The sequence below is a fragment of the Planococcus citri genome, chromosome 2 (genome assembly GCF_950023065.1).
Source record: "Planococcus citri chromosome 2, ihPlaCitr1.1, whole genome shotgun sequence".
In the NCBI taxonomy this organism is placed as follows: Eukaryota; Metazoa; Arthropoda; class Insecta; order Hemiptera; family Pseudococcidae; genus Planococcus; species Planococcus citri.
In genome coordinates this window covers 9,875,616-9,888,075 of record NC_088678.1, presented here as the reverse complement: position 1 = coordinate 9,888,075, position 12,460 = coordinate 9,875,616, and the positions used below count along the sequence as shown (strand labels likewise).

The following is a 12,460-nucleotide window of genomic DNA, read 5'->3' as shown; positions in this document are numbered from 1 at the left end:
GATATGTTTTTGTGCTGTGACTGCCGTGAGAGATCTCCCCGAAATGTTTAATGAGCCAATCTATGTAAGGAAATTTTTTGGGCTCAGAAGTAAATTGTGCATTGAAATGAAATTTTATGAAGAACCGAACATTTTTTCCATAAGTGGACCTAAATTATCAAGGGGAAAAAGTCTGAAAGCATTCGTTTACAAATTTTTGCTCAAACCAAGAATACTAAGTACCTACTTGTCATTTTTTATAGTGCAGAAAATTCTCTTGAAACTACGCAGTCTGAAACTAGCACATACAATTTTATTACTTATATTGCAAAATGCAAGATAATTTTGGAAAAAGAAAAACTCCGGGGATGATGCTCAATTTTTTGTTTTAGCGACAGAAATTTTTCATCGTCAAGCTTATTTTATTAAGAAGTTGTGAGCTACCCGATTCAAAAATGTTAGCCAAATATTCAAAACGTTCAAGATTGGGCATTTTTGGAGCTCAACTTTTGAAACTGTAGAAAATTTGAAAATTTGTAATATTTCAGGATTCAGGAAGTATAGTCGGGGGGCCCGCATAAGGATCACTTGCACCCCCCTACCGATCATCCGGGATAACTTTTTTCTTAAAGGGGGAAGGAACATTTCTAGCCCTTTTCCTAAAAAAAGTGGCCCTACTTACAAAATGGCCGCCATTTTGTAAGTAGTGCTACTTTTTTTTTAAGACAAGGGCTAGAAATGTTCCTTAGGACTCTTCCTTTAAGAAATAAGCAGTCTCGGAGGATTGGCAGGGGGTGTAAGTGATTCTTATGTGAGCCTCCGACTAGTAGATATGCATTTTCTTTACACCTACGTATTTACAGCTACGAACTTTTAAATTTTGAAATTAGCACCTCTGAAAATTCAAAAGTCATAGGTTATGCGTGTTTTTCAATGTTTTTATAATTCAGATTTCGGGGCCTCCTATCAAAAAAATAAGTTTACCTATAGGCAGGGGGGTACATTCTGACTTAAAGTAAGTACCTACTAAGATTATGAAACAAAACATATTAATTTTTACTAGCTTTTCAATAAAAAATACATGCAGTGCATTTTTTTCTGAATTTCCAAGTAGCAGCTTCAAGAAAACATGTTAAATAATTAAGTTGAGTGAAAATAACAAATAGGTGGGTTCCCTACTTTAGCTATAATACCTACCTATAATTTATTAATTAGGTATTCATGAACTAAACTTGTTGAAAAAAAAATAGGTTTAGAAATGACGTGAACTGGGTCCACCACAAATCAGCCAATTGATTGTTTGAAGAAGGCAATTCTGTCTATTCTAAACATCGCATCAAGACAAAAAAGATCAGAAATAATACATTGTAAGTAACCGGCGAATTGTAACCTTGAAAGCAGCTTCCATAAACCAAGCTATAAGCGACCGCTGATACCGAACCGACTGTGTGCACCTTCCTATTATCATAAAATTCGTCCGTATAAAAATATGTACGATAACATGTGGTTCGTCTGGAAATCTTTTTTTATAAATTTATTATATTTGGTTTCACGTGTATTGTATTAGCCTATATCATTATCACAAAAAAGAAAAATTAAATTTTCTACTGTGCGAATTCCAATACATAAAGTGAGATAAATTTGTGAAATTTAAATTTGCATCATGTTGCCAAATTCTTATAGTGTGTTGTAGAAAACTTGTACATTTCGTGAATGAAATTATCGTGCAGTTTCATTCAGATGATATGCACCTACCTTTAAGTGAGTATGTTCTTGAATGCTTTGCAACTAACTACTTACACTTTAGATATTTTATTTCGGCTAAAGAATATACAATCGTGAAGAAAGTAGCTAAAAAAAGTATAAAAATAATTCGTATGTACTCTCAGAACCACCATTACGTAGGTATCTAATTAACACTGAAAGACATCTTGAAACAGGTTGTTATCTATCAATTAACTTTTCTACATTAGATAAAATTTTGTTTTGTAAGTAAAAAAAAAAAAAAAAAAAAAAAAAAAAATGACTATTCCAAGACCTCAGTTTTGCAAGAAAATTCACCAAACTTTTTAACCAAAAAAGGCTATAAGCACGTAAGAGAGGTCAAATAGCTATCAGGAGCTTTCGAGTTGATAATTGCACGAAAGGTGGGTACCATCCCTATTGACAATTTTACTAGCAGAATGCTAGCATTAGTAGCACCCACCTAGCATGAGTAGCAGGAAACTAGCATGATACTAGCGTTATGCTAGCATGAAATGAACTGGCATAACATGCTAGCAAAATGCCAGCTTATTACTAGCACAGCTTTTTTGTAGAAAATGAACAAATATGCCCAAATTTGTAAGAATCTTGAAATTTTACGTTGTGGAACCTGTGAAAATAAAAAGTCAAATTTTTAAATTCATTTTGTCAATATTTTATGTTCTAGTGCATGAAATTTCATTTAAATTTTTTTTAAAAACTACTTATGGGTACAATTTGCTGCACACATTATCTGCGAGTAGTACATAAATTGATGTCAGTGATGAATAATCAATGTATATATTTTTTTTTTTATCAATTTTTGGTCTACTTTTACTACTTAGTCTACGCTGTAAATCAACCATGAAATTTTAAAGCGATTTTCTTACAATTTTCACTTATCAGCGAAAATTAGCCAGAATCAACTTCAATTTTCAATATGCAGAAAAAATTTTATATTTTTAAGAAAAAAATTGATGAATATTTTGTGTCAAGTTTGAAAAAATGATTCAAATTTTCAAATTCAAAAAAGCTATCAATTACAACTGTACAAATATTTAACTATTTTGAATCAATTTTCACACCATTTCCATTTCTGAGTGATAATTGGCTGAAAATCAACTTCAACTTTTATGTGCTGAATTAATGTCTATTTTCAAGGCCAAATCGATAAATATTCCATATTATTGTTTTCACACTTCATCATTTTTACAAAAAACTGATGAAAAATAGATCCAACTTGTGATTTAAAAAGTTATCAATTAGGTGTAATTATACTTACTAGGTACTGTTACGTAGAGAATTTACCAAAAAAAGTACAGTTATCGACTTCGACATAATTTGATAAATTTGCCAAGTAATTTGCTGAGGAAACAAAAATTAAAAACTGAGCTTGCAGAAAAGAATTGCGTGATTTCTTAACGGTAAATCGTAAATAAGGAAGGGAAAAAAACATCATACTTGGCGACATTATAAAAGTATGAAATTGTTCTGTTAATCAGTCGTGGAAAGAAATAACAACGTTAGAAATTTGCTCTGCTGTGTCGGTTTAAAAATTGTTCCATTTCTCGTTAAAATATTATTAGAGCTACATTTTTTTTTATCAAGTTTAAAAAAATACGCGAATAATCTTTCCACATCTCGTAGATAAAACCTATTGTGTTAATTTTAATTGGATTATTTTTTTAAAGAATCTTTGTGGATATTGTGCTTAATATCGAATAAATAAACATAAGCTCAAATTCGGATTGTGTCAATTTTGTTATTCCGAGAAAATACTTGAGACTCGAATTGTGTTAACAAAAAATAAATTCTGTTTGTTATCATTTCTAATATTGTTGGATCGAAGGTCATCGTATTGGTTAAAAAGGGGTAAAGGACCCCCCTAACAGTACCATTTGCAACAATTTTCAATTGATTTTTGACATATTTTTATTTCAGTATAAAGTTGGTAAAAAATTGACCCAAGTTCAAAATTAAAAAAAAAAAACACATCAATTATGATATCACAAATTTAGAACAATTTTGAATCAATTTTCACATCATTTTTATGACATGGTAAAAATTAACCTATAATTGACCTCAACTTCTGTATGCATAATTGATGTCTAGAGAGAAAGAAAATTCAAGCAACATTTGCAGTTAAGTTTAAGTCTTTAGAAAGAAATTGACCTAAAATCGGTTTGAATTTTCATCATGACATAATATCGTTACCGATTACAGTACCTACTATAATGTAAAAAGATTTAGGATCAAGTTTCCATCAATGTTACATTTCGTTTAAAATTGTTGAAAACTACATATAAGTCAATTATTTTGATATTTTTTGTCGATTCTCAAAAAAATGATCAAAAATATCAACCGATTTCTACTCGATCAAAAATCGACCTCAAACTGAAAGTCGAGATGGTTTGTCGGGCTTCCCCCCTCTCGAAATTGCACCTCAGGAGTCCAAATAATTAACCAATGTTCATATCACGTCAATTTTCTCGACCTTGGGCCTTTTTTGATGAACTGATTTAGCTGGGAGCAACGAACTGCAATCGTTCAAAAAGCATAAGTACATAGGTAGGTATATTGTCTGACAAGTCAAGTTAACGTTTCCCCTTTTTTTTTTCAGAGGAACCTTTTTATTAAGTAAGACTAAGGATTACCAACTTATCCTATCTGCTTTTGCTTTTCAATTTCTCTCCTGATTTTCGCATCGAAAACAATTCTACGAGGAAAAAGAATTAATGATGGAGGTGTTGAAATTCATGATTTTACCGTGGCTCGCAACCTTCATACCTACAGCATATTGCCAAATTGGAAATTCTAGCACAGAATTGATTTGCAACATCACAATCTATCAAGAAGATGACACTTATACCGGCGCTGTATTAAACATATGGCAATCAAAACTGATAGACAGCTGTCCCAAAAATTACACAAATGAAACTACATATCATTACAAGTTGCGAACATTTCAATGCTTTGGAAAGTTCTAAAACAGACTTATTCACTCCAGTAACAAACAACATTACAAAAATTACCTACGTGAATAAATTTTGCGGATATTGTAATAACGACTACGACAATGATACCAATTGGGAGTCGAATTTGTGGAGTTCTTGGTCTACGATTAACTTTTGGAAATACCCATGCGATAACTACACTTCTGAAATAAAGTCATCAGAAGTCGATGATCTTGACAAATGGACGCATTTCATGAATAATGGAATGACACTGGAAACCACATTGTATCGCAGAAAGTTGCAGTGCTCAGGCAAAAAGAACTGGCCAATAAAGTTGCTATACTATGTGATTCCTTGTTTAATTCAAGATTATACACATGGTCAACACGACAGATTGATTTCGTGTCAATATTTCGGTAAAAATGACAGAATTTGCATGAGAATGGATTTTATTATTGAAGGGCTCTATTTTGATTATCGTTCCAAGTTTTACAATCATTTATCACGAATAAATTTAACCGGAGGTGATTATTTAGTCAAAACTGGGAATGATGACGTGTTCTATATGTGTAAAAAAATTTACGTTAGATATTGGGGTAAATTTTCAATCATTATTGCTTCGGAATCATTTTTATTCATTTATCTCATTCTTAATTTCAATAAGCGTAATTTTCAAATTTTGCCAAACCAACTTTTATACATTTATTTCATAGGCTTGATTGTGATGTATATGCTGCTTACCTACATCTATCTGAGATTCCCTATCTCGTATGTATCCTTTCATATGGCTAAAATTTTTTGGACCTATCACTTCATCTGGGTGACGTTGATTTTAATTGTATTTTTTCACGTGGCCTTTTCTATGTGCAAGAGTTGCAAAAATAAATCCGAAAGAGCTACTTTAATATATTCTACGTATCCATCCTCTTCATGTTTGGCCTTGTACTACCTATATCCCTGCCTGTAATGTATCTCAATTTTTTGAATTCACATGAAAACCAGTGTCCTTTAATTCCTGGCCATGTGGCTTTTACAGATATACCGTCTGGAAATTTAGAGTTTATGAAGTTCATCTTGAATGCGAGCTTGGGTTTCTTCATGCCTGTAATATTTTTAGTGGGGATGCTTTGCATATTGTGTAATAAAGGTGTGAATGACGATGGATGGAGATCTGCAAGGTACACAGAAAATTCACCGAATGTTTTATTAAAAATGCTGACAATTATGAGTATCCATTGCCTACTGTATCAACTTTGTTTGGGGTACTATGGGAATGAGAATTCGTACACTGTTATAGGTCTAGCCATAAATATGGATATTGTAGCACAGTTGAGCATTGATATTCACGGCGTGCTTGTATTTTTCGTTTTCTTAACTGATAATACCGCGATTAATGATGTTTTGATAAAGCGTGGATATAAACTGAGAAATACTACCCGGCAGAATGGTAATAGCGAAACAGAAACATCAACCATACAATTTCAGTCTTGATGTGAGACAGAAATCATAGATAAGTGTTCTCAAGCAAAGTTTTTATCTCTAACAAATTTTTTGGACTTTAACCAATTTGGGGAGGTTCTGGGAGCCATGGGTGAGATCAATTTGAAAAACTAAGGATATTTTCGTGTTCAGCTATATCGAAAACATAGGTACTATTTCATGTGTCACACGATTGAAATCATATTTTTTTTAGGTTACCCCTCTTTGGGAGGTGCTGGGGGCCGTTGATGGGTCCAATAAAAAATCTGACGTCATATTCGTGTTCAGCGTCACCAAAAACATACTATTTGATGTGTCATACGAAAAAAACCCTATTTTGAACTTTTACCCCATTTGGGGAGGTGCTGGGGGCCGTGGATGGGTCCAATCAAAAATCTAACGTCATGTTCGTATTCAGCGTTAGCAAAAACATGCAATTCTATATATCGCATGCCCCAGATTTCTTTTTGAAAGTTTCGCCCAAAATCGTGGGTGGGGGTGCTCCCCCTCCATCAAGAGATCCCATCTCTGAGCTTATATATTTCAAAAAAGCATCAAAAAGTTCATCTATGGAAATTTTTTCAGAATTTTGAATGGTAGCTCCCACTTACAGCGCCATTTTGAAATTTGAACTTTCAATTTAAAAGTTAAACTTTCAACTTTTGAAAATTTCAAAATGCTCAAAAAGTTTAAAATTCAATACCCTTTTGAACTGTGAAATCAGTTTTGATCAAAGTATCATAGTTTTGGAAGAAGACGCTGCTGAAGTTGAGTACCTCGAGACAATTTGAAAATAATGGAAGCCCCCCACCTTTAAAATGTCTGAATAAATGAGCTTTGATTTATATCAAGAACATTTTAATGTTTTTACTTTCGAGTATACAAATAAACTGAATCATAACAAAATGATTCTGATAACTTCGAGACGAGTTCGATAAAATAAAAACATAGCCGAATATTTCTCGCATTCGCAACATTCCTGACGCAAAATTAAAAAAAAAATTAAATAAAAATTACGAAAATACAATTTAAGAAGATTAAATAAAAATTACAATACAATTTATGAAGTTTCTAAAGGATATAGCTTATTGATAGGCCGCGTGAGTTTCGATTTTTCGGTTTCTAATAATACTGATCGAATTTTCCCATCAGCGCTCACATTCATACCGATAACTTTACCTATTCTCCACTCACCTCTCGGAGTAAACTTTTTCTCACCTTCAATTAAGACTACATCTCCAACTTTAGGAATAACATCGATTCCCTTTTTCTTCGCGATATAATTATTTCTTTCACGTAAATTTGAAAGATACTGGTGACGCCAATGATACCAGAACTCATCCAGTAACCTATTCGATCGTTTCCATAATTCTACAATATCAATATTCCTTTTCGAGTTCGAGTCAATATTCGGTAAAGAAACAAATTTTAAAATTAAGAGATCATTAGGAGAAATTACATTCCTATCTTCCTCACCCAGATAAACTGAAGGTCGCGAATTCAATACGAAAGCGATTTCAGCTAAAACCGTTTGCATTTGTGTATAAGATAATAATACTTTGAAAAAAGATTTTTTAAGGCAATTTTTTACCATACCGATTAAACGCTCATAGAAACCTCCATGCCAAGGAGATAACTCTGGAATAAATTTCCAATCTATCGAAGTCAAGTTTTCAGTTTTCTCATTGGGATGACAATTTTTCGAAGTTTCATCTAACATTGATTTGATTAATTTAAACTGAGCCGCGTTATCCGTCACAATATGTGAAGGTACACCTCTCAAGGCAAAAAATTTTCTCAATACTAATACAAATTCGTAAGTAGTCATATCAATTAACAATTCTAAGTGAACGGCGCGAGTTGTCATACACGTAAATATACAACCGAAAACCTTAATAGTATTATCATCTTTTTCAATATATAATGGACCAAAAGTATCTATACCTGTACCAGAAAATGGACAACTTCGAGTAACTTGTTCTTTTGGTAAAGGTGAAGGATCTGGATAAGAATACGTTTTTCCACCGTAAAATAGACAATTTTCACATTTTCGTAATATTTTGTACACCGTAGAACGACCTTTCGGAACCCAATACATTTTTCTCAATTCTAGTAATGTATGAGAAACTCCAACATGAAAATTATCGCGGTGAATCTTTTCGATGATTAACTGAGTTAGATAATCCTTTTCAGGTAAAAGGATCGGATATTTTTCGTCATCTTTGAGATCTGAATTTGCCAACCGACCAGCACATCTCAAAGTATCATTTTGATCCAATTTTAGATCGAACTGACGTTGAAGTTCATGATGAATTTTATTTTTGATTGAATGGATGACTTTTCCATAGTATTTCCTTTGAACAAATTTCAACCAAAGAATACAAACGGCGGACAGATTCTCTTTCGATTTCTCCATAGTTGTTTTAAAAAGCTCACCTAAATCGGTAAAATTACAATAATCTATCTTGAAAGGGGGTTCAATTATTTCAATATTCAGATTGATTTCTTGTTGAACTTCATCTCCTGAAACTATATCACCATCCGAATCCGAAATATTCAAATCATTTTTAGGCCAACAAGTCTCAGCATTTTTCAACCAATCAGGGCCGGACCACCAAAATGAAGAATTGAAATCGCCAATTTCAGCACCACGGCTTGCTATATCTGCTGGATTATTAGAAGATGGGACATAGCGAAAATGAACATTTTTATCGATTAATTTTATAGTCTTTTCTACGAATCTAGGAAGAACTCGTTTTGATTTTAACCAATATAAAACGCATTTTGAATCTGACCAAATATAACGATCTACTATTTTAACACTTTCTGAGAGACAATCCGTTACAAAGGTCATTAACTTACTACCGACATACAGAGCAAGTAATTCTAATTTTGGAATTGTCAAATTACCATGCTTGGGTGCTAATTTTGATTTGGCCATAATGAAACGAGTGCCATTTTGGCCTTTTAAATAAATAACAGCAGCGTACGCTGTTTTTGAAGCATCAACAAAGCAGTGTAATTCAACATTACCATTTACATTGAGATCAATATCGATAAAGCGAGCGATTTTTACAGACGATATTGTATTTAATTTCACGTGTAATGATTCCCAAGTAACTCTATCATCTACTGACAATTCACAATCCCAATCAATATTTTCTTTCCATAAATTCTGAATAAAAATTTTAGCTAACAATAACACTGGACATAAATATCCTAACGGATCAAATATTGACGAGACTATTTTAACAACATATCTTTTCGTTATTGAATCAACTTCGACACTTGTTGAAGGTAAATTATGCTTAATTTCAAAAGTATCCGACAAAATGTCCCATTTTAAACCAAGAACAGATACAATAGTATTACCACTGTCATCACCTTTCAATAATTCATTTTTTAGGTTTTTACAATTACTATTCCACGCACGTAAATTCATAGAAGCATCGTTAAAAATATCTTTAGATTCTTTATACAATTCAATAACATCTTTTGAAGAAGGAACACTTGCAACAAAATTATCGACGTAGAAACTTTGTTTAAGTATACCTACATACTTTGAATCATACCGGTTTAAATGATGAAAAATTGTCATACCAAGTAACGAGGGGCTTGCAATTATACCAAATAATACTACCAAAAAGCGATAGATTTGAATATTATCCTTTGAAAAAGGAGCGTTGATATTTTTAAACCAAATAAACCTAGTAAAATCGCGATCGTTTACATTTAACTTGAGTTGAAGAAACGCTTTTTCAATATCAGAAACAATCGCATATTTGAATAAACAAAATCGAATTAATAAAGCGCAAAGATGTTCTAGTAAAATTTTTCCGCGATACATACAATCATTAATACTTTTAGCGTTTTTTGAAACTTTGGCAGAACCATCATATACTACACGAAGAGAAGTACTTTTACCTGGAGTAATAACAGGGTGATGAGGTAGGTAATGAACAAGATCGTTTTTTGAATCTTTGTCATCAACCTTTTCGATGATACCCTTTTCTTCCTGCAACTTGATTACTTCATCATATTGCTGGAACAACTTTTTATCTTTATCGAGACTTTTCTTCAAAGTTGACAAACGACCAAGAGCGAGACCGTAATTCGTTTTTAAATCAGGAGGATATTCTTTCCAAGGCCAACTGACAGAATATCGTTTTTCATCTGCATCGTATCGAATATTTTGATAAAAAGACTCGACAGCAATATCATCTTCAGCTTTATCGTCATAATCATTCAAGCCGATATTATCTAATTCCCATAATCGTTTCACGTCGTTATAAAAAATCGGAGTTTCGGTATGGTTGTTTTTTATGTCAAAACGACCAACAATAAACCATCCGAACAATGAACCAATCAGATTCAACGAATCACTTATTGGTAATTTCTCCATCGTAAGAAAATCAAAACTAAAATCATTACCGATCAAAATTTCAGGCTCCAAATTTTCGTCATATTCTGCCAATTTCAAACTCGGATATTTTTGAGACACGATTTCGTTTTGATTAGCTCTCGGAGAACTGATCCGACCTGCGATTTTCGGTACTGTATTTGCTGTGATTTTTATTTTCAATCCATTTTGTACAGGAATATCCAATTCAACCATTTTAGATCTAACAGATGAACAATCATTTCCGAATGTGGATATCTGTAAAACTTCATGGCCCAAAATTTTACATCGCATTTTGGAAGCTAAATTGTTAGTAATATACGTTCGTTTACTACCAGTATCTAGAATAATTGTAGTAATTACTGGACCAAATTTTACCGACGTGACTAAAAGAGCTCCGTCTTCACATTCGGATAGAAGAGTGGCGTTCGTAGTTGTTGAAGCAGATTCGTCAGTTTTAGTTTCCTTTTTTGTGGAACCAGGTTTGAACTTTTCAGGGCACAACGATCGATGATGTTTGCTCTTTTTTTTACAGTACACGCAGATTTTCAAACTTTCACACTGCTTCGCAGAATGATTTGATTTAAAGCAAATAAAACAGTTACCTTTGATTTTTTCTTTTCTATCAGCAATCGTGGTGTAATTTGTGCATTGATCGGACCAGTGATTTTCTTGGCAGTATATACATTTTTTCGACTGTTCATTCGACAATAAAGCTTCAGTGGAACTTTTCGAAAAATTCTTCTTTCTAACTTCGTGAAAAGGTTGATTAGAATTATTGTAACTAAATTTTTCACGTTTTTTAATAAATTTATCTAGTTGAGTTCTCAATTCGGATAATGAATCTTCTTCGCCTAAATCAAGTTGAGTAATTGCATCGAAAGGAAATTTTTGAGAAACTTCGGAGAACAGAATGGTATTGTTATTTATTTGCTCATTGAAACCCTCAAGAGCTCGTAATTTTGCTTCGATTTCGTCATACGTTTTTCGCAAATTTGGGGTCCACATATTAGATTTTTGAACCTTTTTAATTTCATCATAGAGTAATCGAATGTTTTTATTTTTATCGCCAAAATTTTTCTCAACAAGATTATAAGCAATTGCATAATTTTCCTCCTTGATTGGCATTCCATCAAGTAATTTTTCTGCTTCACCAACTAGATGATTTTTCAGGTACGTAAGTTTTTGTTCAGGTTTGAGATCGGTTTGATGGACAGCATGATTAAAAGTTGACCAAAAATCTGAGTAGTCTTTGATACTTCCGTTGTACTTTTTTAATTCTAGCTATGGAATTTTTATTGTTGCTATATTATTATTTGAAGAAGAAGAACCGGAAGAAGATTCGGAGTTTTGGCGAGAAATTCGATCTAAATTTAAAGCAGTATCGATTTGTTTTTGAAGAGCAGATTTCACCGAAATATAATCTTCTTCAAATTTTTCGATATATAATTCGAGGTCACTTACAGTAAATTCGTCGAGCTCGTCCAACAAAATCAGGAAATTCTTGTAGATATCTTCATTCATCGTAAGTTTCGTTTTCAATTCGTTTAAATCGCGAGTTCGGTTTTCGTGGACATGATTCAAGTTTCGAGTGAGAGAGGCGCGCAGACGACCCTTTCTCGCATTCAGCGTTTTGAGCTTTTCTTCGGACATAATTCTCTGCTACCATTTAAAATGTCTGAATAAATGAGCTTTGATTTATATCAAGAACATTTTAATGTTTTTACTTTCGAGTATACAAATAAACTGAATCATAACAAAATGATTCTGATAACTTCGAGACGAGTTCGATAAAATAAAAACATAGCCGAATATTTCTCGCATTCGCGACACCACCCGCCCCCTGAGGGGGCTGAGACCAAACTGATTGCGTGTTTCTTACTTACTGGGTGGCTAAATATTGTAC

At 32.8% G+C, this 12,460-nt stretch overlaps 1 protein-coding gene across 1 annotated transcript; it reads right to left on the bottom strand.

Moving 5' to 3' along the window:
* Positions 1 to 7,215: 7,215 nt before the first annotated feature.
* LOC135833647 (uncharacterized) lies at positions 7,216 to 11,562 on the bottom strand. Its single transcript, XM_065347415.1, has 2 exons — positions 10,080 to 11,562; positions 7,216 to 9,647 (listed from the first exon to the last, which is right to left on the bottom strand). Exons 1-2 carry the CDS (start codon positions 11,560 to 11,562, stop codon positions 7,216 to 7,218), a joined length of 3,915 nt encoding a protein of 1,304 aa, XP_065203487.1.
* Between the last annotated feature and the right edge of the window lie 898 nt (positions 11,563 to 12,460).

Excerpts from the sequence above, each read along its gene's own strand:
- LOC135833647 (XM_065347415.1), bottom strand. The coding sequence starts at position 11,562 with ATGTGGACCCCAAATTTGCGAAAAACGTATGACGAAATCGAAGCAAAA. Across the intron at positions 9,648-10,079 it reads TCACCCTGTTATTACTCCAG|ATGTTATTGAATTGTATAAA; the intron begins GTAAAAGTACTT and ends CTTCTTCAAAAG.